This window comes from Moschus berezovskii, chromosome 6, assembly GCF_049115385.1.
Source record: "Moschus berezovskii isolate FMDL1 chromosome 6, NW_MosBer_1.0, whole genome shotgun sequence".
Classification (NCBI taxonomy): domain Eukaryota; kingdom Metazoa; phylum Chordata; class Mammalia; order Artiodactyla; family Moschidae; genus Moschus; species Moschus berezovskii.
The window spans coordinates 114,359,198-114,385,160 of NC_142465.1; the positions used below are offsets into that span (position 1 = coordinate 114,359,198).

Here is a 25,963-nt window from a genome sequence, read left to right on the forward strand (position 1 = left end):
ATTTGTCTCGGGACCCTCCCCTGGGGTGCACACACACACCCTAGCCAAGTTGGATCTTGAAGTGAAGGCTTCTGGGAGGAGCAAGACTCATTATGTCCTGGAATTATCCTCTAACTTTTGATTCCAAGGCTTCCCTGATGGCCCTGGGTCGGGAAGATCTCCTGGCGAAGGAAATGACAAATCACTCCAGTATTCTTGCCTGGAGAATTCCATGGACAGAGGAACCTGGCGGGCTACAGTCCTTGGGGTCGCTAAGAGTCAGGCATGACTGAGCGACTAATAGTTTTCTACTTTCTTTTTTGACTCCAAGGAGAATTTCTGAGCATGTGTAGGGTCTCCTCTGTCAGACAGGGTTTTTCCTTTCATTGTCCTTGCCGCGATTATTCCCTTGAGGTAAGAGACAAAGATTGGCTATTGACCCCATAAAAAGTTCCTTAACTGGAGCCCACCTACCTCTTATCTCAGGAAATGCAAGCGGAAGGGTGGCTTATTGTAAATTTCCAACCTGGAGCCCACCTGTCTCCTACCTCATAAGGGCCATACTCCCTCATGGCGTCCATTCATTCAACAGGCAGGTGTAGAGCTAGGTGCAGATTTGGGCTGGGTGAGGGGGTGGGGTGGAGAGGGATCCAGCCTGCCCTCCCCCAGTGGGAGCGGGCCGCGGTCTGCTTCTCTTCAGCCAGGGTCTGGCCCATCCCCCTCTCAGGCATCTTTACTTTCTCTTTCCCTTTGCAGTAACGTCAGGTCCTACCCCATGGAGGGGCCTGGCCCCATCAGAGGCTGAGCTCAGCCAAGAGGGAGGGCCCAGGGGAAAGTGGGTCTGAGTCTGAGGAAGCAAACCACCCCGGGGCCCTCCCACCCAGGGCCCTCCTCCCACCCCCGGTGCCAAAGCAGGAAGGAGGGCAGGCTTCCGCAGAGCCGGCCTGGGAGGTCACTCGCAGATAAGGGGTTTTTCTACCCGAGAGTCCCGAGAGAGGAAACAGAGCTCCCGCACTCAAGACAAAGGCCAGGGCTGCAACCAGTCTACCGAGGCTACAGCCAGATGCCCCGGACCAGGTACTGCTGCCCGCCCACTCTGTCCACCGGGCCCCCTCTCCCGAGGTCTCTAGGGCTGTGTCTCATCCCTCAGCCTCCTTCTCCCTGAAGTCTCTGCAGCCCAGCCCCGTTCTTTCCCCGCCTCTGGCACCTTTTCTGAAAGGACCCTCTCCCACTTGGGAGTCTTTGCCCTGTTGCGGGGAGGGGGCGCCCACTCTTGCTTCTGAACTGGCCCCTCCCACACCTCCACGCCTCTCTGAGGGTCCTCTGGCCCAGCTCTCAGTCTGAAATGCTGTCGGGCCAGTTCCCTTCCTGCCTGTGCTGGGCTGCACCCTCTATGAACACTTAGAATTTGGCCAAAGGATGGCTGAAGCAGCTGGTGGATTGTGTTTCCAGCACTCCGATTCATTTTCTTTACCATTTAGACCACTGTAAGCGCAATGTGAGAATGCTTCTCTGAGGCAAGTAGAGACATCGCCTCTTCCAAGGATTCCTCAGCTCTAAGCAGAAAAATAAATGGTTTCATTTATAACCACTGGTTTAAATAAAACCATTAAATGGTTTACAACCCGGCCACACCTTAGGTGACCACGCTTCACGTTTATAACTGTACCACGAGCCTAGAATTGGGGAAAGATCAAGGAGAGTTCAGTCTCTACTTGATGCTCCTGGAACCTCATACAAGATGGCAGTTGACATCCCACCAGGCTTTGTTTAGAGTCTGCCGGTGGTGGGTCTCTGAGCTGTCATCGAGCTTGGCCTTTAGCTTTGGAAGAAAGCACGTGGGCTTCCCTGGTGGCTTGGTGGTAAAGAATCCGCCTGCCAGTGGAGGAGATGCAAGAGACATGGGTTCCATCCCTGAGTCAGGAAGATCCCCTGGAGAAGGGAATGGCAACCCACTCCTGTTTTAAAAGTGAGTAGGAAAGAAAGCCACATCCAAGACTTCACACAGCTGCAAGGTCACAGAATGTCACAGCTGGAAATGGCCTGGTCTGGTCGGGGCCCGGCTCCATCACTTACTGCTATGTGACTTGGGCGGGCTACTTGCCCCCTCTGCGTCCCTGCTTCCTCCTCTATAAAATGGGCTTGTCTCCTGTGGGATTTGGGGGAGGAGTCGATGAGTTCAGAAAGCACTTGAAACAGTAGCCTGAGCCTGTGAATTTAGGTGTTAACCTCACATTAAAAAACTGAAACAACTATTGATACCATGTATAAAATAGACAACGAATGAAAACCTACGCTATAGCTCAGGGAACTCTACTCAGTACTCTGTGATGACCTAAATGGGAAGGAAATCCAAAAAAGAGGGGGTGCGTGTTTTTGTATAGCTGATTCACTTTGCTGGACCGTAGGAACTAACACAACATTGTAAAATGACTTTACTCCAACAAAAATTAATACAAGCAAACAAACGCACAAGTGAAAAGTCAAGAATGAATGGAACTGAGTCAAAGGCTATTATTTTGTAGTGGAGAGGTTTTTATTACTCTTTTATGTTTTACTAATGGTAGGCAGGAAAACTGGAGCGGGGATTAGGGTGCTGTAGGAAGGAGCAGAGCCTGGGCCCCAGAGGGAGACATCTCCCACCCTGCTGACCCAGCACCATCTCCTCTTTCCCAGTCTCCCTTCCTGCCTGCAAAGGCAGCAGGAAATTCCCAAGGCCCAGGAGGGTTGCTGGGAAGCAGAGCACCAAGAGCGGCCAGGGCATTGCGCTCAGGAGAAACCGGCTGGGAGGAATCCCCGGGTTGGGGGTGGGGGCGCTTTCTGCATTTTCTCTTTTCTCTCTTTTGCTACAGCGACCACGTGGTGAGGGTAGCTCCTGGCACCTTCAGCTTCCAGTTTCGCAACCTACTCTATGCTAACAGGCGGAACTGCTCCTACATCTGCTACGAGGTGGAAAGAAGGAAACACCGCTCATGTGTCTCCTTCGACTCGGGGGTCTTTCATAACCAGGTACGGGCCCCAGGAAACTCTCATCACATTTATTTGGTGCCTTAGAATTGCAGTGTGGGCAGCACAGATTCAGGTGCGACCGGCATTGTGTCCCGCCAAGGGAGAAAAAGCCCAGGAGCAGGGAGTGGATGGGCAAACTATTGAAGTTTTAGAATCCTTGCACAGGTCATTTTCCCAAAGTTATGACTGGGGGATATAATTACAACTGCCATTCATTGATTTTCAGACTGTGTTATGTCAGATACTGGGAAAATTCCTTTTGCAGTGCGTCCAGTTTTTATAAAAAATGGAGTTATAAGGACTTCCCTGGTGGTCCAATGGTTAAGACTCAGTGCTCCCAGTGCAGGGGGCATGGAAAACTAAGATCCTGCAAGCAGTTTGATGGGGACTAGATAAATAAAAGAATGCAGACACAGCAGTGATGGGGCTTCCTGGATGGCTCAAGCAGTGAAGAATCTGCCTGCAGTGCGGAAGATGCGGGACACACGGTTCTTTCCTGGGTCGGGAAGATCCCCTGGAGAAGGATATGGCAACCCACTGCAGTACTCTTGCCTGGAGACCCCATGGACAGAGGAGCCTGGCGGGCTGCAGTCCTTGGGGTCGCAAGCACATGCGCGTGGCTGTGATAGTGTCCGATGTCTTTGCCCAGGGTGATGGTTCAAATCTAGTTCCTGTTTCAAAAGCGGGAAGAAATTTTAGCCCCCAAATGGTGTCCCTCTGTCACAGGTATTACAAAGGTTCATAAGCCAGGTGATAATGTGGAAAAAATTGTCATCAGTCCTATGCCATTTGGGGGCTCTCAGGGAATTCTGTGTCTTCCCATACGTTTTCCTAAGTCCTTGGCCTGTGAAGTCTCTACTTGACGATGGAACCTCATACAAGATGGCAGTTGACATCCCACCAGGCTTTGTTTAGAGTCTGCCGGTGGTGGGTCTCTGAGTTGTCATCAAGCTTGGCCTTTAGCTTTGGAAGAAAGCACGTGGGCTTCCCTGGTGGCTTGGTGGTAAAGAATCCGCCTGCCAGTGGAGGAGATGCAAGAGACATGGGTTCCATCCCTGAGTCAGGAAGATCCCCTGGAGAAGGGAATGGCAACCCACTCCAGTATTCTTGCCTGGGAAATCCCATGGACAGAGAAGCCTGGTGGGCTACAGTCCATGGAGTCACAAAAGAGTCAGACAAGACTTGGTGACTTAACAACAATGATGTGTTTAGAAGTCTGGTCTATTGTGTTCCAGTGCCGATGAGACCCTAGTAACTGCTCTGCTGGTTGGGTCTTCGCCTGCCGCACCCATGCCTCTTTTGTGCCTAGGGCTTGGGATCTCACAGAGGAGACCCAAACCTTCATCCTGTCTGTCCCCCAGCTGGCTCTGAGCACATGGCCAGATCTCCTGGATGACCACTGCAGCATCAGCAGTGCCTAATAAGTCCACTGCCCTGTGGCTCCTGTGTCAACATCTTACCACTCCTGCAAAATGTCCCCCATCTGCCTGCAGCCTTTTCAGAACCTACCTGGGGAAGGCAGCTGTCATGGGCTGGGTTGGGTAGGAGTGTGCACTGCAGCAATATTACCCCATCAAAATATAATCCAAGTCACACGTGTCATCTGACTTTTTCTACTACCCAGGATTCAAAAAGTTAAGAGAGACCGATGAAATTAATATTGATAAGGTATTGGGCAATGCAGTCATCCCTCTGTATGGAGCGGGAGGTTGGTTCCAAGACCCCTGCTAACACCAAAATCAGAAGACACTGGATTCCATATGTAAGATGGCATAGCATTTGCATATAACCTACCCACATTCTCACATATACTTTAGATCATCTCTAGCTTACTTGTGATGTCTGTTACAATGTAAATGCTACATAAACATTCGTAAATACAATGTAGATGTAAGTCAAAGAGGAGAGTGAGAAAGCTGGCTTAAAACTCAACTTTCAAAAAACTAAGATCATGGCATCCAGTCCCATCTATTTGCCAGTTGATTGCAAATAGATGGGGAAAAAGTGGAAACAATGACAGGTTTTATTTTCCTGGGCTCCCAAACCAGTGTGGATGGCGACTGCAGCCAGGAAATTAAAAGACGCTTGCTGCTTGGAAGAAAGCACATGACAAACCTAGACAGTGTATTAAAAAGCAGACATCACTTTGCTAACAAAGGTCCGTATAGTCAAAGATACGGTTTTTCCTGTAGTCATGTACAGATGTGAGAGCTGGACTATAAAGAAGGCTGAGCACCAAAGAACTGATGCTTTCGAATTGTGCTGGAGAAGACTCTTGAGAGTCCCCTGGACTGCAAGGAGATCCAACCAGTCAATCCTAAAGGAAATCAAGCCTGAATATTCATTGGAAGGACTGAGGCTGACGCTGAAGCTCCAATACTTTGGCCACCTGATGCAAACGACCGACTCACTGGAAAAGACCCTGATGCTGAGAAAGATTGAGGGCAGGAGGAGAAGGGGACAATAGAGGATGAGATGGTTAGATGGCATCATCAACACAATGGACATGAGTCTGAGCAAACTCCAGGAGATGGTGAAGGACAGGGAAGCCTGGAGTGCTGTAGTCCATGGGGTCATAAAGAGTCAGATACAACTTAGCGAATGAACAAGATGTTATGTAAATTGTTGCCAGCCGGGCAAATTCAAGTTTTGCCTTTTGAAACTTTCTGGAATTTCTTTTTTCTGAATAGTTTCAATAGGTGGTTGGTTGAATCCACAGATGAGCAGCCCTCAGATACAGAGAATTGACTGTATATCTAAGCTATACACTTATATGTATTTTCTCATGCATAAGTAATATAAAACTTCATGAGATAGTTTGCATTCTTTTTTGTTCATACTAAGTCACTGAAACGAACTGTGTTTTTATTTTTAATATTTATTTATTTGGCTGCTCCAGGCCTTAGTTGAGGCATGTTCTTTTAGCGGCAGCATATGGGATCTGTTTTAGTTGCTGCCAGTGAGGTCTAGTTCCCTGACCAGGGATCGAACCCCGGCCCCCTGCATTGAGAGCACGGAGTCTTAGCCACTGGACCACCAGGGAAGTCCCCGAACTGTGTATTTTCACACCTGCCGCAAATCTCCCTTCACTCGAGCCACATATCAGGTGCTCTGTAGAGGTGTGAGGCTGGTGGGTTCCCTGAGGTGCAGGGCAGCTCTGTGAGCCTCCTAGCAGACAGCACCCAGGGAACCAACCTGGACCCCAGAGGGCCTGGCATGAAGCCAGACTCAGGATACTTGTAGGATGAATGCTTGAGAGGACGGACGTTGGAATGAATGGGTGAGTGGATGACTGTGGGCAGGGACAACTGAGGGAGAAAAGAAGGGAGGGGGCGGATGGAAAGAAGGGGTAACTAGTAAGCCACCCGCCTCTGGGACACCAGCCCCTGACCCCTCCTCCCTCCACCCGCCCCGGCCACACGGCCCGCTCTGCCGCCGGGAATAACCCCGCTTTCCTCCTCCGTCTCTCCCAGGTCTATGCTGGGACTCGCTGCCACACCGAGCTCCGCTTCCTGTCTTGGTTCTGCGCCAGGAAGCTGCGCCCTGATGAGCATTACCGCATCACCTGGTTCATGTCGTGGAGCCCCTGCATGCAGTGCGCAGAATGGGTGGCTGACTTCCTGGAGAGGTACCGGAACGTGACGCTGAGCATCTTTGCCGCCCGCCTCTACTACTTCCAGCACGAGGGGACCAGGCAGGGGCTGCTCAGGCTGAGCGACCAGGGAGCCCGTGTGGACATTATGTCCTACCAAGGTGAGAGCAGAGTGGGCTGGGAGCCTGGGTGAGGGGAGGGATGCCGGGGGCACCTAGAGTCCTAGAATCCCCCCTGAGGAAGGGAGGAGTGGCAGGGGAGCCTGGGAGCGGGGAGGAGGGCCCAGGGCACAGGGAGAGGGTCCGCAGAGGATGGGCCCAGCTCTGACAGCTCTGCTTTCCTCTTTATCTCAGAATTTGAATACTGTTGGGAAAAGTTTGTATATTGTCAGAGGAGGCCCTTCAAGCCTTGGAAGAAACTGAAAACAAATTATCAGCTGTTGGTTGCAGAGCTTGAGGACATTCTCGGGTGAGGGCTTCCTTAGCCTCCCCCTTGCCCCGACCCACGGCCTTCCCCGCCCCTCCACCCGCCGTCGCCTCCCTTCTCAGCCCCTCTTTCCCCCGGCCTGCCGGGCCCCTGCCCTTGAACCGTCCTGACTTTCCTCGGTTCCTCTCTCCTTTCTCCCCCAGCATCTCCCTCTCCCCCAGCAAGGGGGCCCCGGCCTCCTCCCATCCCACGCGCTGACCCAACCTTGTTCCTGAACTGAACATAAGTGGGTATGAACATGTATACGTGTGAAAATGAGATTTGAAAAAACGACCTTGAAGACTGACTTGACTAATCAGAGGATTCCTGATGGGAGTGACTATATTCGTTCGCTAGGGCGTCAGCAACGAAACTCTGCAGACTAGGTGACTTAACAAGAGGCGTTTATTTTTCTCACTGTCATGGAGGCTAGAAGTCCGAAACCAAGGTGATGGCAGGCTGGGTTTTCCTGCGGCCTCTCTCCTCGGCTGCAGGTTGCGGCCTTCTCGCTGTGTCCTCAGATGGTCTTTCTTCTGTGCATGACCCTGGTGTCCCTCTGTGTGTCCCAGTCTCCTCTTCTTATAAGGACGTTGGGGCTTCCCAGGTGGCGCTAGTGGTAAAGAACCCGTCTGCCAATGCAGGAGATGTTAGAGATGCAGGTTCAATCCCTGGGTCAGGAAGATCCCCTGGAGAAGGGCGTGAACCCATTCCAGTATTCTTGCCTAAAGAATCCTATGGCCAGAGGAGCCTGGCAGGCTACAGACCATACGGTTGTAAAGAGTCAGACATGACTGAAGCAACTTAGCATGCATAAGGACATCAGTCAGATTGGATTAAGAGTCACCCTGAGACAGTGGTCCCCAGCCTTTTTGGCACCAGGAACCAGTTTCATGGAAGACAATGTTTTTCCACGGACTGGAGGGTTGAGAAGAGGATGGTTTGGGGATGATTCTCATAAAGAGCATGCAACCTAGGTCCCTTGATTGCACAGTTCACAGTAGGGTTTGCACTCCTGTATGTGCGAGCTAAGTTGCTTCAGTCATTTCGAACTCTTTGCCACCCCATGGACAGTAGCCCGCTGGGCTCCTCTGTCCACGGGATTCTCCAGGCAAGAATACTGGAGTGCATTGCCAAGTCCTCCTGCAGGAGATCTTCCCAACTCAGGGATTGAACCCGAGTCTCTTCTGGCTCCTGAATTGGCAGGCGGGTTCTTTACCACTAATGCCACCTGGGAAGCCCTATTTGTGCTTCTATGAGAATCTAATGCCGCCCCTGACCTGCTGGGAGGCAGAGCTCAGGCAGTAATGTGAGCGATGGGAAGTGGCTGTAAATACAGGTAAAGCTTTGTTTGCTTGCCCACCGCTCACCTCCTGCTGTGTAGCCCAGCTGCTAACAGACCACAGACAGGTACCAGTCCATGGCCTGGAGGTTGGGGACCCCTGCCCTAAGAGCTTGCTCTTAATTCAATCATTACCTTCAAGGTCCTATCTCAGTTATGGTCATGTTCTGAGGAAGTGGAGGTGGGGACTTCAGAATATGGATTTGGGGCTCACAGTTCAGCCCCTACAATGACCAAGGGCATCTTTGAGCTGAGCGGGTGCAGTGACAGCAGGATCCTGGTCCTGTGCGTCTCTCTTCAGGTTATGCCCCCACCCCTTGACCCTGGCTCGTCTGCTTCCATTCTAGACCTTGGTGCCCCCACAACCCCATCCTCACCCCACCGTCACTCTGACATCATCGCGGCCCGCGCTCACTTGGCTCATTCCTGGTCCCGTTCCCACGTTGTTGCCAGCAATGGAGCTCTGAGGATGGTGATGGAGAGAGAGCGGGGTGAGGGGGAAGCTAGCGGTTAGGTTTACATTTAAATAAGCCTTTAGGGGAAAAAGTAGGATTGGGCATGTGAGGATTGAGATGATCAGAGATCTTCCCAAAGCAGAACAGAAAGTGGAAGGGCCGCCAGGAGTCAGGTCAGAGGCCACAGTTCAGCTGCTCAAGGTAGATCAGAACGCACGTGTCTGGCCCTGTGATTGCGGAGCCAGCAGCCACATAAACGCACCAAGGAGGAGGAACTCAGTGGAGATTCCAGAAAGGGTGGCGGGAACTGTGGCAAGGGGTAACGGGAGTAAGCCCCTGATGAGCTGGGTTTCTGAGCCACCAGAGGCACAGGAAGCACCAGCAAGTGGGAAGCCGTCGGTTTGGAATCTGTCATCAGGTCCTCGGGGAGAAGGCCGGGGGTCCCACTCCTCCTGGCGTCTGGCTGTGAATTGTCAGTGGCAGCAGACGCTTGTCCGTTTGCTCTCCCCTCCTGTCCGCGCTGCTGCCTGGGGGTCCTGAGCAGAGTCCCGGGGGGTCCCTGGCTGCTTCAGCTCATCTGCCTCGATGCCCTCCCTGTCGGCGTTTCCTTCACGGAGGAAGGCACAGAGGGACACACCTGTGGATGATACACTTGCTGACTGTCCCCAGCATTAAAAGGGCCACAGTGGCCAGCTCAAAATGTCCCGCTCCCGGCACACCTGCATCTCGGCCCTTCTCAGGCAGCTCGCGGGGATCTCTGGGGCCGGGGCTGGAGGATTGCTGTCATTAGGGAAAGGCCAGCAAAGGGTTTCAGCCTTCTTGTCCATCCTTCCTGCTTCTCAGGCCAGGGGTGACTTAGCTCTCTGAGTCTGACCAACACTTCAGTGTGCAGATCTGATCAGTCTTCCCAGAAGGACCCAGATCATTCTAGAATTTTCCATGGGCTGTGATCCTGGACATTAGGACAAAGGGAGGTAAAGAGGATACTATTCTTATAGATCCTCTAACTTCCTGCCCAAGCTCTTGTTACCCCCCGAGGCCACACCAGGGCCTGTGGGGCAGAAGGGAGTGTATGCAGGGTCCGAGAGCAGTGATATGACTAGCTGGGAAAAGTTAACTTGGGAGTCGCATCTGTGTGCAGTCTGGACCAAGGTGGCCGTGACTGCTCTAAGACCTCCTCCCTAGGTTTCCTCTTTCCCCAGAGCTACTTTTTCATCTGGAGGTCTTGACAGGACAAGGTACGCAGGCAGCTTACCCCTTCCTTCGTACCCACTCTCCGCCCACTCCTTTTCCTGGAACAATGGGGACACAGGAGTAGTGAGCCAGGCCAGGCTGCCTGGACAGCTTTCCAGTTCTTTCGTTTATTTGCTGTGTGACTTCAAGAGAGTGTCTTAGCCTCTCTGTGCGAGGACCTCATCTACAATGTCAGGATAACAATCCTCCCTGCTTGAGGCTTGTTGGGGTGCTGGGGTGGCTGATGGTGCACAGATCTGCCCAACACAGGGCTGGAGATGAAGATCTGGAGTGCTGACCCCCAGCCTTCCTTTTCCATCCTGCCCAGAGTCTTGCCAGGGTACTAAATGACAACAAAGTGCCAAGCCGGGGTGGGGTGGCAAGAGCTCCAGCCTGCCTCTGCCCCAGGGGGAGCAGCCTCTGTCCTGCTCCCCACAGCCAGGGTCTGGCCCATCCCCCTCGCTGGCATCTTTACTTTCTGTTTCCCCTTCGCGGTAATGTCGGTCCTGCCTGTCCATCAGAGGCTGAGCTCTGCCAAGAGGGAGGGCCCCAGAGAAGGTGGGTCTGAGCCCAAGGAAGCAAAGCACCCTGGGGCCCTCCCACCCCTGGTGCCAAAACAGGAAGGGGGCGGGGCCTCGGCTGAGATGGCTGGGAGGTCGCTTTCAGATCAGGGGCTGTCCTAAAAGCAAGGGTCCTGGGAGTGTCTATGACAGAGGGCTGGGCTGGGTCAGGCCTTCCTGGGCAAGGAGGTTGCGTTTGGACTCCTGCAACCAGGTAAGTCAAGAGCCCGGGAGGAGGAAGAGGATGGAGAAAAAGAAAACCAGCCTAGGACCTCCCACCCCCAGGCCAGAAGGGAATCTGCCACTCAGAAAGCTGTGGGGGAACATTCTCAGATAAGGGACTCTCCCAAGGCCAAGGGCAGCCTGCTGAGAGGGAGGTGGAGCCAGAGAGCCCAGTGCCAGGGCAAGCTGAGACTGTCAAGGGGGCTGAAGCCAGGCTGTGGGGACCAGGTATCGATGCCAGTTCTCCTCTCAGCCTCGGGCTTGGCCACCATATACTCACAGCCCTGGGTTCTCTCTCTGGCTCCTTCCCTGCAGGGCTCCACTTCTGTTGCTACTCTTGCCTCAGGCCTCCCAGCCCCGCCTCTGCCACAGCTTGTCTGTCTGTGTCCCTGGCCATCTCTCCATCTGTCCCTGGCCATATCCCATAGACATAGCCCCCAGGTCTTCCTGAGGCTTTCTGTGCACCCTCAATCCTAGACTTTAGGTTCAAGGATGATTGAAACAATGTCTGGAGTCAGCTACAAAAGCATTTTTGTAAAACTTCATTTTAAAGGCACAATTTTGCAAAAGAATACTCTCATTTCTGCTCTGTGGAGGGAAAACTCTCCAAGATAAGAAGATAACTCATTTCCCGTGAAGACACTACCAAGTGTGAAAAATTCAGTTGGTCTTTAACTTAAAGGTTGTTTCTGCCACACCTACAGTTTTAGCTATTCAAGGTCAAGGCGCAACATATGCTCTTTGAAGATAAGTCCTCTTGTCTGAGATGCGAAGGGTCTCAGCCTGGAGTTGTCTGGGTGTCCCCAGGACTGGGGAGTTTCCCAGAACACGGGGACTTCAAGGCTAATATCAGGAAGACTCTGGGCAGACGGGGCTGTGGTTGTCTTAGATGTGCTGGAAATGGGATTTCCCTTCTGATCTGGCCGCCAGTTCCCCTCGCCGGGAGAATGAACTTCAGGGGAGGTCAGTGGCGGGTAATGAAAGGTCACAGTTCAGAGATGGTCTCTTTAGCAGTTGTTCTCCAAATCCACCTAAAGTTTTACTGATTAACACGAGGGATGTTAGGTTTCCATCGATGAGATAGGTTTCCACTGGTGAAATCTGTGGCTTTGCTAATTAGCATGACAGATACCAGAAATGGTTTTTCATTGGTGGAACTGGTGGTATTTCAGTGAGTCAGCTGGAAATATGGCAAAGCTTTTCCGGCCTTGTAGGCACAAAGTGTTGCAACCCGGGGTCCAGGCTGTGAGGGCATCCTTGGTTTGGTTCCTGTGTTCAGATGCCAGTTCCAATGCTCTGAGGTCACCTGTGTCTGACGCTATGATAGGCCAAGTGACATTACCTTGGGTGGAGGGTCCAAAATGATGGTGGTCTGAGGTCATCAAGCCTCCCAAGCTTGTTCAGGCTGGCATCTGCTTGGCCTTGAGTGTCCACATGCGGTGGGGCTCTGGCCAGAGTGTGCCTTCATGCACCTCCCTGGGGTCTGGCAGGAAGGCTCCTGGTTGTATCCACCTACTTCAATTTGTGCAAAGCATTTATTGAAAAAAAATGGGATTTATGGAAATCCCATGGACAGAGGAGCCTGGCAGGCTACAGTCCATGGGGTCACAAAGAGTCAGACTCGACTTAGTGACTAAACAACTACGAAGCCCTGGGGGTGTCTGGTCTACAACCCCTCTCCTCTGGCCTCAGGAGCCCTGATCGGAATCTGATCAAGATACAGATGCTTGAGGAGTGTGGGGTTGATGGACGAGTGAGTGAGGGAAGGAATACATAATGAAGGAAAGAAGGTTCTTTCCTTGTGCTATGGGCAAGCTCACATACTAGAACCTGTTGGTTCTGCATTTCCACATGGGCCGGGCTGCTTTGCAATGTGTTTCATGAAAGAAAGCAAGATACAAAATGAAATACTCTACAGAGAACAAGCGTAATGTGTGGGGGAGAAAAAGCTCAGTGAGTGCTTCCACCAAAAGCGTCTGTTGCAACACACCCTTGGTGACAGCAGTTTTTCCTGGTCATGTGCCTCTGTGCACTTTCTGCAGACAGAAGTGTGATACACTCACCTCAGCCAGGAGCACAAAGAGTTAAAGGAAAAACACCAGCTTCCATCCCCCTACTCCTCCCCAAAGAGAAGGGGTTCTGACATGAGACACAGGATTGAGGTGCTTGTGGGACCTATACAGAGGGCTCTGGGGCTCAGGACAAAGATGTGAGAGCCGAGGAAGGACATGCTGTGTTCAGTTCCCGGGGGGCCCCGGCCCCACCCCAGCCCATGTGTCCTGCCTGCAGTGTCCTCTAGCATGGGCTGAGTAGCGGGGGTCTCTTTCAGGCTAGAGGTGGGAGGTGGTCTCTGAGGTGGGAGAACTTGCACTCTTCTGTCTCCCTCCCCGGTCCCCCTGGTCAGCCAAGAAGGAAGAAACCCTCCCAAACCTCCCCTTAAGGGCCCAGTTGAGCCCAAGGAATTGGGCTCAGAATGTAACAGAGCCTAAGGTGACGCCAGAGAAAGAACGCTCTCTGCATCTTGGATTTTCTCCTTCCTTGTTGCACAGAAACACGATGAATCTGCTAAGAGAAACTCTGTTCAAGCAGCAGTTTGGCAACCAGCCCCGGGTCCCAGCACCTTACTACCGGAGGAAGACCTACCTGTGCTATCAGCTGAGGCAGCTTGACGACTTGACGCTTGACAGAGGCTGCTTCCGAAACAAGGTGCCAAATGGGTCCTCCGGGTACAGGGCAGGCAGGGGCTAACCTCATCCATGCAGGGGAAATCCCGAGGCTTAGCAGAGTCTGAGTTAACCCAGCTTCCCAGGAACTCTCCACCTTCTTCCCCATCCCCAGGCCATCACAGAAGCCCTTCCCTCCAGCACAAATTCTTCCTGCTCCTCTTTGAGAAGTTCATGTTTTCTCATCCTCCAGGTCTCCGCTCAGTCATCACTCCGGGAAGCCAAGCGCTCTTCCAAGGACTGAGCACCTAAACTCACCCGCAAGATCTCCATCACATTTCTGCCTTTCTGCTCATCTTTCTACCTGTCTGTTCTTCCTCTCTCCCTCCCTGACCTGCTTCTTGGTACCCTCAGGTTCAAACATCTCCAGAGAACCTTCTGATTGTGTCCAAACACCAGCTTACACTCTACCTGGTGGCTCAGTGGTAAAGAATCCACCTGCCAATAAGATGCGGGTTTGATCCCTGGGTCGGGGAGACCCCCTGAAGAAGAGAATGTCAACCCACTCCAGTATCATTGCCTGGGGGAGATAACAGAAGGGGGAGAGCACCGAGGACAAGGAGCCAGAGCAAGCACAGAACTCTGAGGAGGGGCTGGGGGTTGGCTCGTCTGAAGACCTGTCACACAATGACACCGTGAGGGAAGGCCCCGACCTGGATGGGCCCGGGAAGGACTGGCTGGACCGAGAGCGGCTGCAGATGGACTCGGAGTCCCTGGACGAGGAGGAGAGCTGAGCTGGGCAGCCTGTGGCCAGGCCCCGCCATCCTGAGCAGCTGCCCAGTGGCCGGCCTGGCGCCCAGAGAGCGGAGGACTGTTGGGGAGACGCTGTGCTGTTCGTTTGTATTTGTCCCCCTGGGTTTTTTTTTTTTTTTTTTTTTGCCTGGGAAATCCCATGGACAGAGGCGACTGGTGGGCTATAGTCCATGGGGTCGCAAAGACTTAGACATGACTTAGTGACTAAATGACTACGAAGCCCTGGGGGTGTCTGGTCTACAACCCATCTCCTCTGGTTACAAGGACCCTGATCAGATTCTGATCAAGATACAGACGTGTGGAATTAATGGATGAGTGATTGAGTGAAGGAATACATAATGAACAAAAGGAAGTTCTTTCCTCATGCTATAGGCAAGCTCACATACTGGAAAGTTCACAGGATAGAGCCCCTCATCCCCAGCTTCACCCTCCACGTGTGACCTCTGACCTCTGCCTTCTAACCAGCCCTTCCTGCTCTCTGTCTGATACCCTCTCCAGAAGCAGCGGCATGCAGAAATTCGCTTTATTGATAAGATCAACTCACTGAATCTGAACCCGAGCCAGAGCTACAAAATCATCTGCTATATCACATGGAGCCCTTGCCCGAACTGTGCCTATGAGCTGGTCAATTTCATCACCAGGAATGACCACCTGAACCTGCAGATCTTTGCCTCCCGCCTGTACTTCCACTGGATCAAGCCGTATCGGAAGGGGCTGCAGCAGCTGCAGGAAGCTGGGATCTCAGTGACTGTCATGACCCACACAGGTGGGAAGAAAGACAGAGCTGTCAGTGGCCTGGAGGTTCTGCAGGTTCCAAGAGCGGAAGCCACTGAGTGGGAGAGGGGAAGAGGGGAGGCTGGGCAGGAAGGATGCAGGCCCTGCTGGGGCTCAAGGTGTGACACCACCTGGAAGGGGGGATTCCAGGGAGAGGGAGAGAAAGAAGCGGGAAGGAAGGAGGGAGCCTGGTTGCTTGTTGCTCCTCTGCCCTTGGGGCCTGACTCTGTTTCTCTCTCTCGTATCTCAAGAGTTTGAAGACTGCTGGGAACAGTTTGTGGACAACCAGTCGAGGCCCTTCCAGCCCTGGGACAAGCTGGAGCAATACAGTGCGAGCATAAAACGAAGGCTCTGGAGGATCCTGACGGTGAGAAGCTGGCCCCGAGGCAGGTGCCTGGCCTCCCCCGCCACTCCCTCCCCAGCTGCAGCCTCCCCACTTCTGTCATCTGCCCTCTCCTTGCTGTCTCCCACCCCCCACTCATTTCTCTTTTCTCATGATACCTCCTTTTGGCCCCCTCTCCCAGATGTTTGCAGTTCCTTCCATGTCTCTCTTGATAGGTCCTTTTTGCTTATTTGTTTGTTTGCTTCAGGTCTTTTTTGTGGCTTCCCTGATGGCTCAGATAGTAAAGAATCTGCTTGCAATGCAGAAGATCTGGATTTGATCCCTGGGTCAGGAAGATCCCCTGGAGAAGGGAATGGCTAGCCACTCCCATGTTCTTTCCTGGAGAAGTCCATGGACAGAGGAGCCTGGCGGGCTACTGTGGACTACAGTCCATGGGGCTACAAAGAGTCAGACACGACTGAACGACTGACACTTCTTTGTGGCACGCAGCCTCTTAGATGCCCTGCAGCATGTGGGATATTAGTCCCTCTACCAGGGTTCGAACTCGAGTCCGCTACATTGGAAGGCAGACTCTTTATCACTGGCCCACCAGGGAAGTCCCTTAGTGAATTCTCGTTAGCTCGATTTCTCTCCAGGCCTCCATGGCACACCTCGACTCAGTTCTTCTCCTCTGCGTTTCTGGTCCCTGCGTTTTCAGCGTCACCTCTCCTCCCCTCACAGTTTCCTGCCAATCAGAGCTTTCTCATTCCTCTCTCAACAGGCCCCAACTTAGAAAAGATCTTCAGAGGCATGAGCATCAGACTCTCATCCCCTTTGTTATTAAGAAGTGACTCAAGGTGACAGTTCCTGGGGCATCTCAATGCTTCATAAACTGCTGACTCTCAGGCTCGAGTAACAAGCTCCTTGGGCATGCCTGACCCTCACCCAAGTCCAAAGGCCCTTCTTCTGTTTTCTAAGTGGGAAAAATTTTTTTAATTGAAAAATAAATAAATAAATAAAGACAATTTGAAAGTCTGTAAAACTTTCCTTTCTAAAAGGGTTAGATTAGGATTAGTCTTTCCTTCATTAAAAGATGAATACAAAGAACTTCAGTGCTATAGCACTGAGGGAAATTTGCTTTAGAATTCCTAGTAGAGCCTGGAATAGTGGGATCACTTTGTGGTTCAACTCTGCTCTATTCTTTCTCTGTCTCTAACATTTGTCTAAATAAATAAGTACTTCCCTGGCGGTCCAGTGGCTAAGACTCCTTGCTCCCAATGCAAGGGGCCAGGGTTTGAGCCCTGATCAGGGGACAGCGCGATCCCACATGCCACAACTAAAGATCCTGCATGCCGAAACCAGAAGACCCCACGTGTTACAACTACAACCTGGCACAGCCAAGTAAAATAATAAATCAAATATTGTTAATAAGTAAAGTAAAACTTTATCGCATGAAGTTGACCACAGACTTGACTAGGGAAAGAACACACTTGAAACTGTGTTTTCCAGTGTTCTTGGTTGAAGCAACAGGCATTTTCGGCTAATTGAAACAGAAAAAATATTTAATAGAAAGCTGTTAGACGGTTCACGGAATCTCCAGGAAAGAGAGATTTCACTGCCACAAAGCCTCCAAACTATGCTGCTAGCTGGTCTAGTGACCAGGACTGCTGGTGACGGTATGCTTTACCCACAGCAGCTGGGCACTAGCAAAGAATCCCTGCTTCGACTGCCCCCACTGCCAACAGTCCCATCAGGATGGAGGAAACAGACAGGAAACAGTTACAATAAATAATGAACACAGCATAAGATGAGACGGGTAAAATCTAATGTATTACACTGAATGTGAACAGAGGGGCTTCCCTGATGGCTCAGATGGTCGAGAATTTGCCCGTAATGCGGGAGACCTGGGTTGGGAAGATCCCCTGAAGAAGGGAATGGCAACCTGCTTCCAGTATTCTTGCCTGGCAAATTTCATGAACAGAGGAGCCTGGTGGGCTACATACAGTCCATGGGGTCTTAAGGAATCCGACATGTTTGAGCGACTAACACAACACAAAATGTGAACAGAATCAATATTTCCCCGCTGCTTACAAAAAAAAAAAATACTCTTTAAGTAATAGAGCTTGGAAATAAAGGAATGAACAAAGAGACAAAGGGATGAACAAAAAGATATCAGGCAAATTAATTTTTTATACAATTAAATTTTTTAAAAAAATAACAGCTAAAAAGAAAGCTGAGCGCTGGAGAATTGCATGCTTTTGAATTGTGGTATTGGAGAAGACTCTTGAGAGTCCCTTGGACTGCAAGGAGATCCAATCAGTCAATCCTAAAGGAAATCAGTCCTGAATATTCATTAGAAGGACTGATGCTGAAACTCTAATACTTTGGCTGCCATCTGATGCAAAGAACTGACTCACTGGAAAAGACCCTGATGCTGGGAAAGATTGAAGGAGGGAGGAGAAGGGGACGACAGAGGATGAGATGGTTGGATGGCATCACTGATGCAATGGACATGAGTTTGAGTAAGCTCCAGGAGTTGGTGATGGACAGGGAAGCCTGGCGTGCGGCAGTCCATGGGGTCGCAAAGAGTTGGACACGACTGAGTGACTGAACCGACTGAATCTTTATTAGAAATTAATCAGGGCAGAGTTCTGTTCTTGGAGAACAGATCTTTACTTTTTTAAAAAAAATTAGTTTGGTTTTCGGTCCTTAGTTGTGACAGAATTTTTTTATTTGCGGCATGTGAACTCTTAGTTGCAGCATGTGGAATCTAGTTCTCCAACCAAGGATCAAACCCGGGCCCCCTGCATTGGGAATGTGAAGTCTTAGCCACTGGATCGAGGAAGTCCCCAGTTTAAAATTTTTTGATTAGTTAATTGTTGGCTGCATTGGGTCTTCATGCTGCAGGCGGGCTTTCTTTAGTAGAGCAGCAAGCGGATGCTGCTCTTCACTGTGGTCCAGGTTTCTCTTTGCAGTGATCTTCTGTTGCGGAGCACAGACATAGTTGCACAGGCTTCAGTAAATGCAGCTCGCAGGCTTAGTTGCTCTGAGGCAAGTGGGATCTTCCTGGACCAGGGATGGAACCTGTGCCCCTGTATTGGCAGGTGGATTCTTAACTTCTGGAACTCTAAGTTCAAGAAAGTGAAGTTGCTCAGTCATGTCCGACTCTTTGCAACACTGTGGACTGTAGCCTGCCAGGCTCCTCTGTCCATGGGATTCTCCAGGCATAATACTGGAGTGGGTTGCCATTTCCTTCTCCAAGGGATCTTCCCAACCCAGGGATCCAACCTGGGTCTCCTGCATTGCAGGCAGACGCTTTATCCTCTGAGCCACCAGGGAAGCCCCCTGGACCTCTAGGGAAGTCCCAAATTAAGTTTTAAAGGAAAGCAAGAGTGGCACTATTACACTAGGTGGGGTGTAAGACTCAGCTGGTTAAAGAGGGACTAAACACAATAACAAAGGAACAATGAAAGAAGAAAATGCAACAATCATAAACTTGTATGTACCAAATAACATAGCTGCCAGCTCCATAAAGGAAAAATAATTGTGAACCCTAGCTGAGTTGGAGTGGCAATGCTTATACCCCAGGGGATGGATCATGGTTGGGCTAAGTCTGTTCAACAGCACATGAACCATGAACTCCCAGATGGTTCCCCCTCAGTCAGCCTCTCCCATCTGAAAGCTTCCATAAGCCTCTTATCCTTCTCCATCAGAGGGCAGGCAGACTGAAAACCACAATCACAGAAAACTAACCAATCTAATCACATGGACCACAGCCTTGTCCAACTTGATGAAACTATGAGCCATGCCATGTGGAGCCACCCAAGACAGGCAGGTCCTGGTGGGGAGGTCTGACAGAATGTGGTCCCCTGGAGAAGGGAATGGCAAACCACTTCAGTATTCTTGCCTTGAGAACCTCATAAACAGTATGAAAAGGCAAAAAAATAGGACACTGAAAGATGAACTCCCCAAGTCAGTAGGTGCCCAATATGCTACTGGAGATCAGTGGAGAAATAACTCCAGAAAGAATGAAGAGACGGAGCCAAAGCAAAAACAACACCCAGTTGTGGATGTGACTGGTGATGGAAGCAAGGTCTGATGCTGTAAAGAGCAATATTGCATAGGAACCTGGAATGTTAGGTCCATGAATCAAGGCAAATTGGCAGTGGTCAAACAGGAGATGGCAAGAGTGAAGATTGATATTTTAGGAATCAGTGAATTAAAATGGACTGGAATGGGTGAATTTAACTCAGATGACCATTATATCTACTACTGTGGGCAGGAATCCCTTAGAAGAAATGGAGTAACCCTCATAGCCAACAAAAGAGTCCAAAATGCAGTACTTGGATGCAATCTCAAAAACAACAGAATAATCTCTGTTCCTTTTCAAGGCAAACCATTCAATATCACAGTAATCCAAGTCTATGCCCCAAGCAGTAATGCTGAAGAAGCTGAAGTTGAAAGGTTTTATGAATACCTATAAGACCTTCTAGAATTAACACCCAAAAAAGATGTCCTTTTCATTATAGGGGACTGGAATGCAAAAGAAGGAAACCAAGAAATACCTGGGGTAACAGGAAAATTTGGCCTTGGAATACGGAATGAAGCAGGGCAAAGGCTAATAGAGTTTTGCCAAGAGAACACACTGGTCATAGCAAAAACCCTCTTCCAACCACACAAGAGAAGACTCTACACAGGGACATCACCAGATGGTCAACACCGAAATCAGATTGATTATATTCTTTGCAGCCAAAAATGGAGAAGCTCTACACAGTCAGCAAAAACAAGACTGGGAGCTGATTGTGGCTCAGATCACAAACTCCTTATTGCCAAATTCAATAACTTAAATTGAAGAAAGTAGGGAAAACCACTAGACCATTCAGGTGTGACCCAAATCAAATCCCTAATGATTATACAGTGGGAGTAAGAAACAGATTTAACGGACTAGATCTGATACAGTGCCTGATGAACTATGGACCGAGGTTCATGACATTGTACAGGAGACAGGGACCAAGACCATCCCCATGGAAAAGAAATGCAAAAAAGCAAAATGGCTGTCTGAGGAGGCCTTACGAATAGCTGTGAAAAGAAGAGAAGCAAAAAGCAAAGGAGAAAAGGAAAGATATACCCATTTGAATGCAGAGTTCCAAAGAATAGCAAGGAGAGATAAGAAAACCTTCCTCAGCGATCAGTGCAAAGAAATAGAGGAAAACAATAGAATGGGAAAGACTAGAGATCTCTTCAAGAAAATTAGAGATACTAAAGGACGATTTCATGCAAAGATGGGCTCAATAAAGGACAGAAATGGGATGGACCTAACAGAAGCAGAAGATATTAAGAAGAGGTGGCAAGAATACACAGAAGAACTGTACAAAAAAGATCTTCATGATCCAGATAATCACAATGGTGTGATCACTCACCTAGAGCCAGACATCCTGGAATGTGAAGCCAAGTGGACCTAAGCTAGTGGAGGTGATGGAATTCCAGCTGAGCTGTTTCAAATCCTAAAAGATGATGCTGTGAAAGTGCTGCACTCAAGATGCCAGCAAATTTGGAAAACTCAGAAGTGGCCACAGGACTGGAAAAGGTCAGTTTTCATCCCAATCCCTAAGAAAAGCAATGCCAAAGAATGCTCAAACTACCGCACAATTGCACTCATCTCAGTTCAGTCGCTCAGTTATCTCTAACTCTTGGCGACCCTATGAACCACAGCACGCCAGGCCTCCCTGTCCATCACCAACTCCCAGAGTTCACCCAAACTCATGTCCATTGAGCTGGTGATGCCATCCAACCATCTCATCCTCTGTCGACCCTTCTCCTCCTGCCCTCAATCTCTCCCAGCTTCAGGGTTTTTTCACATGAGTCAGCTCTTTGCCTCAGGTGGCCAAAGTATTGGAGTTTCAGTTTCAACATCAGTCCTTCCAATGAACACCCAGGACTGATCTTCTTTAGAATGGACTGGTTGGATCTCCTTGCAGTTCAAGGGACTCTCAAGAGTCTTCTCCAACACCACAGTTCAAAAGCATCAATTCTTCAGTGCTCAGCTTTCTTTATAGTCCAGCTCTCACATCCATACATGACTACTGGAAAAACCATAGCCTTGACTAGACAGATCTTTGTTGACAAAGTAATGTCTCTGCTTTTTAATATGTTGTCTAGATTGGTCATAACTTTCCTTCCAAGGAGTAAGCGTCTTTTATTTCATGGCTGCAATCACCATCTGCAGTGATTTTGGAGCCCCCAAAAATAAACTCAGCCACTATTTCCACTGTTTCCCCATCTATTTGCCATGAAGTGATGGGACCAGATGCCATGATCTTAGTTTCCTGAATGCTGAGCTTTAAGCCAACTTTTTCACTCTCCTCTTTCACTTTCATCAAGAGGCTCTTTAGTTCTTCTTCACTTTCTGCCATAAGGGTGGTGTCATCTGCATATCTGAGGTTATTGATATTTCTCCTGGCAATCTTGATCCCAGCTTGTGCTTCTTCCAGCCCAGCGTTCCTCATGATGTACTCTGCATATAAGTTAAATAAGCAGGGAGACAATATACAGCCTTGATGTACTCCTTTTCTTATTTGGAACCAGTCTGTTCCATGTCCAATTCTAACCGTTGCTTCCTGACCTGCATACAGGTTTCTCAAGAGGCAGGTCAGATGGTCTGGTATTCCCATCTCTTTCAGAATTTTCCAATGCAGGGGGCCAGGTTTTGGTCCCTGGTCAGGGAACTGGTTCCCACAGGCTACAACTAAAGATCCCACATGCTGCAACTAAGACTCAATGCAGCCAAATAAATAATTTTTTTAAAAAAAGAAACAGAAATTAAGGAAACAATCCCATTCACCATAACATCAAAAAGAATAAAATACTTAGGAATGAATCTACCTAAGGAGGCAAAAGACATATACGTGGAAAACTGTAAGACACTGACTGAAGCTGAAACTCCAATACTTCAGCCACCTGATGTGAAGAGCTGACTCATGTGAAAAGACCCTGATGCTGGGAGAGATTGAGGGCAGGAGGAGAAGGGGACGACAGAGGATGAGATGGTTGGATGGCATCACCAACTCAATGGACATGAGTTTGGGTAAACTCCAGGAGTTGGTGATGGACAGGGAGGCCTGGTGTGCTGCAGTCCATGGGGTCACAAAGAGTTGGAGACATCTGAGTGACTGAACTGAACTGAACTGAAGACACTGATAAAAGAACCTGAAGATGACACAGGTGGAAAAACATATAGTGTTCTTGGTAATATTGTTAAAATGACCACACTACTCAAGGCAATCTACAGATTCAATGCAATCACTATCAAAATAGCATGGGAATTTTTTTTTTTACAGAAATACAATGAATAATTTTAAAATTTGTGTGGAAATACAAAAGATTCTGAATAGCCTAAACAAGAGTCTGCCTTCCAATGCAGGGTTCAATCCTTGGTCAAGGAACTAAGATCCTACATGCTTTGGGGCAACTAAACCTGCACAACAACTCAAGAAGTCAGTGAGTCTGCATTCACTGAAGTCTGTGCTCCACAACTAGAGAAGGCCTTGCACTGCAACGAGAGAAGCCTGGGTGCCTCAACAAAAACCCAGGACAGCCAAAATTTAGAGAAATAAGACCGAGAGAGACAAAAAGCTTTTAATAATAAATGTGAAATACGTGTGCATCAAGTTGAGCAGTATCCGCCCAAATTAATACTCTTCCCAGGACCTCAGAACGTTGTCCTTATTTGGAAATAGAGTCATTGCAGAGACAATTATGTATGGACAGGTGACACCGAAGCAGGGTGGACCCTTCATCTAACACAACTGGTAATCCTTTAGGAGGAGGAAAGACACAGACTCGCACGGAGACGTTCATGTGGGTACAGAGGTGGAGGCCGGAGCAGTGATCTACAAGCCCGGAATGCCAAGGGGTATCAGCACACCATGAGGGAGAGGCCCCACCTCGAGAGGACATGGGAAGGAGTCTTCCCTAGCGTCTTCATCGGATTCATTACCACTGCGCCACCTGGGAAGCCCAGTCACTAGCTTCAGTTCAGTTCAGTTTAGTCGCTCAGTCGTGTCCGACTCTGCGACCCCATGAATCACAGCACGCCAGGCCTCCCTGTCCATCACCAACTCCCAGAGTTCACTCAAACTCATGTCCATTGAGTCGGTGATGCCATCCAGCCATCTCATCCTCTGTCGTCCCCTTCTCCTCCCGCCCCCAATCCCTCCCAACATCAGAGTCTTTTCCAGTGAGTCAACTCTTTGCATGAGGTGGCCAAAGGATTGGAGTTTCAGCTTTAGCATCAGTCCTTCCAACGAACACCCAGGATTGATCTCCTTTACAATGGACTGGTTGGATCTCCTTGCAGTACAAGGGACTCTCAGGAGTCTTCTCCAACACACAGTTCAAAAGCATCAATTCTTTGGCGATCAGCTTTCTTCACAGTCCAACTCTCACATCCATACATGACCACTGGAAAAACCATAGCTTTGACTAGACGGACCTTTGTTGGCAAAGTCAAGTCTCTGCTTTTTAATATTTAATGATATCTAGGTTTGTCATAACTTTCCTTCCAAGGAGTAAGCGTCTTTTAATTTCATGGCTGCAATCAGCATCTGCCCTGATTTTGGAGCCCCCAAAAATAAAGTCTGCCACTGTTTCCACTGTTCACTAGCTTATCAGACCACTATTTGTAGATACTTACATTGGACTGGTTTCCAAGGCTGCCATGATAAAGTACCGCCAATGGGGTGACTTTCATCAACAGAAGTGTATCCTCTTACACTTCTAGAGAGTGGAAGTCTGGAATCAAGGTGTGGGCACAAATTAGTGATAACTAATTTAAAAATATTTGTGTGTGTCTGGTATGGGGGATACTATTCACAACTGTAATAAAATTTATGAAATGCCTAGGATGAGTCCGAAGATGAAATATGTGGTGGTTTAGTTGCTAACTTGGGTCTGTTTCTTGTGACTCCATGGACTGTAACCCACCAGGCTCCTCTGTCCATGAGATTTCCCAGGCAAGAAGACTGGAGTGAGTTGCCATTTCCTACTCCAGGGGATCTTCCCGACCCAGGCATGGAACCCTCGTTTTCTGCATTGCAACTGGATTCTTTACCACTAAGCCACCAGGGAAGCTCAAGAAGAAATATGTACACTTTACGAATAGAATTGCAAAAATATAATAAAGGACATAAAATAGAGCTACATGAAGTGAAGAAACATTTAATGTTCCAGAGAAAATATTTTACTTTTCCTTCTCTTCTATGAATTCGGAAGAGTATTAACAAAGATTTCATTTGAAATTCTTACATAATTTGACAAATCCAATTCTAAACTCAATATGGAAAGAGAAAAATCTGCAAGAATAGCCAAAATAATTCTGAAAAAGAATAGCAATGTTATGGAAAGGGGAATTGCTTTGTCAGATATTTAAAAACTTCGAACATATTAAATGTCAAATGTACCCTAAACTATAGTAGCCAACTAGGTTAAAACTGGCCAAAACTGAGAAATTTTGAACTTTCAAGCAAGTCGTGATAATAATGGATGACAGTCATTGAATAAAATAGGGAACCAGGTATCCATACTATTATAAATAAATATTAATAACCACATTGACTGTGTGATGAGGAATTGGATTTTACGTAGTTTCAAATTATGGGCAGACTTCATTTAATCGCATTCCACTTTTTTGTGTTTCACAGGCACTGTATGTTTGACAAACTGAAGGTTTGTGGTAACTTGCATGGAGCACGTCTACTAGCAGTGATTTTCTTACAATATTTGCTCACTTCATGTCTCTGTGTCACATGTTAGCAGTACTTTCAACATTTTCATTATTATTCTGTTTGTTATGGTGAACTGTGATCTTTTTTCTTATTATTTTTAAAATCTATTTTTAATTGGAGGATAATTGCTTTACCATGTTGTGTTGGTTTCTGATCAGTGATCTTTGACATTACCATTTTAATTTTTGTTTTGTTTTGTATTTTTAAGCTAAAGTGTGTACTTAAAAAAAATATTTTTTTGGCAGCACCATGCAGCATGCAGGATCTTAGGTCGGAGCCCCCTGCAAGTGGACGTGCAGTCTTAGCCACTTGACTGCCAGGGAATTCCCAAGGTATGTACATTCTTAAAAAACGTAATGTTATGGCACACTTAGTAGCCTGCAGTATAGTGTAAACAAAACCCTTATATGGGCTAGGAAACCAAAATATTCTTGTGACTTGCTTTATTTCAGTATTCATTTTATTGTGGTAGTCTGAAACCAAATCTGTACTATCTCCAAGGCATGCGTGAACCTTTTCCAGAAATGGTTATTAGTTTCACAGCAAAAGAAGTAACTTGACGGTGGAGAAGCCTGTCAGGCACCTTCTTAATTAAATAAACTGGACAACGTGAGGAATGGGACCCAGATGGACTCCCATGACAACACAGCGTCACTTTTGTGATGTTCCTGCTGGAGAGGCAAGACCCGAACCTAACCACAAGCGATGAAATAAAATTTGTATGATAGGGTGGGACAAGAAAAATTAAACATAAC

General features: G+C 48.9%; 1 protein-coding gene across 1 annotated transcript; it reads left to right on the plus strand.

The window, feature by feature from the left end:
* Window positions 1–880: 880 nt before the first annotated feature.
* Window positions 881–16,428, plus strand: LOC129535844 (DNA dC->dU-editing enzyme APOBEC-3C-like). The gene is made up of 8 exons (XM_055394506.2): window positions 881–1,056; window positions 2,832–2,988; window positions 6,462–6,741; window positions 6,934–7,048; window positions 13,404–13,560; window positions 14,829–15,096; window positions 15,356–15,471; window positions 16,208–16,428. The coding sequence occupies exons 1-8, from the start codon at window positions 1,043–1,045 to the stop codon at window positions 16,217–16,219; spliced, it is 1,119 nt and encodes a 372-aa protein (XP_055250481.2). The 5' UTR covers window positions 881–1,042; the 3' UTR covers window positions 16,220–16,428.
* Window positions 16,429–25,963: the final 9,535 nt, after the last annotated feature.

Excerpts from the sequence above, each read along its gene's own strand:
- LOC129535844 (XM_055394506.2), top strand. Across the intron at positions 6,742-6,933 it reads GGACATTATGTCCTACCAAG|AATTTGAATACTGTTGGGAA; the intron begins GTGAGAGCAGAG and ends TCTTTATCTCAG. Across the intron at positions 7,049-13,403 it reads GAGCTTGAGGACATTCTCGG|AAACACGATGAATCTGCTAA; the intron begins GTGAGGGCTTCC and ends CTTGTTGCACAG.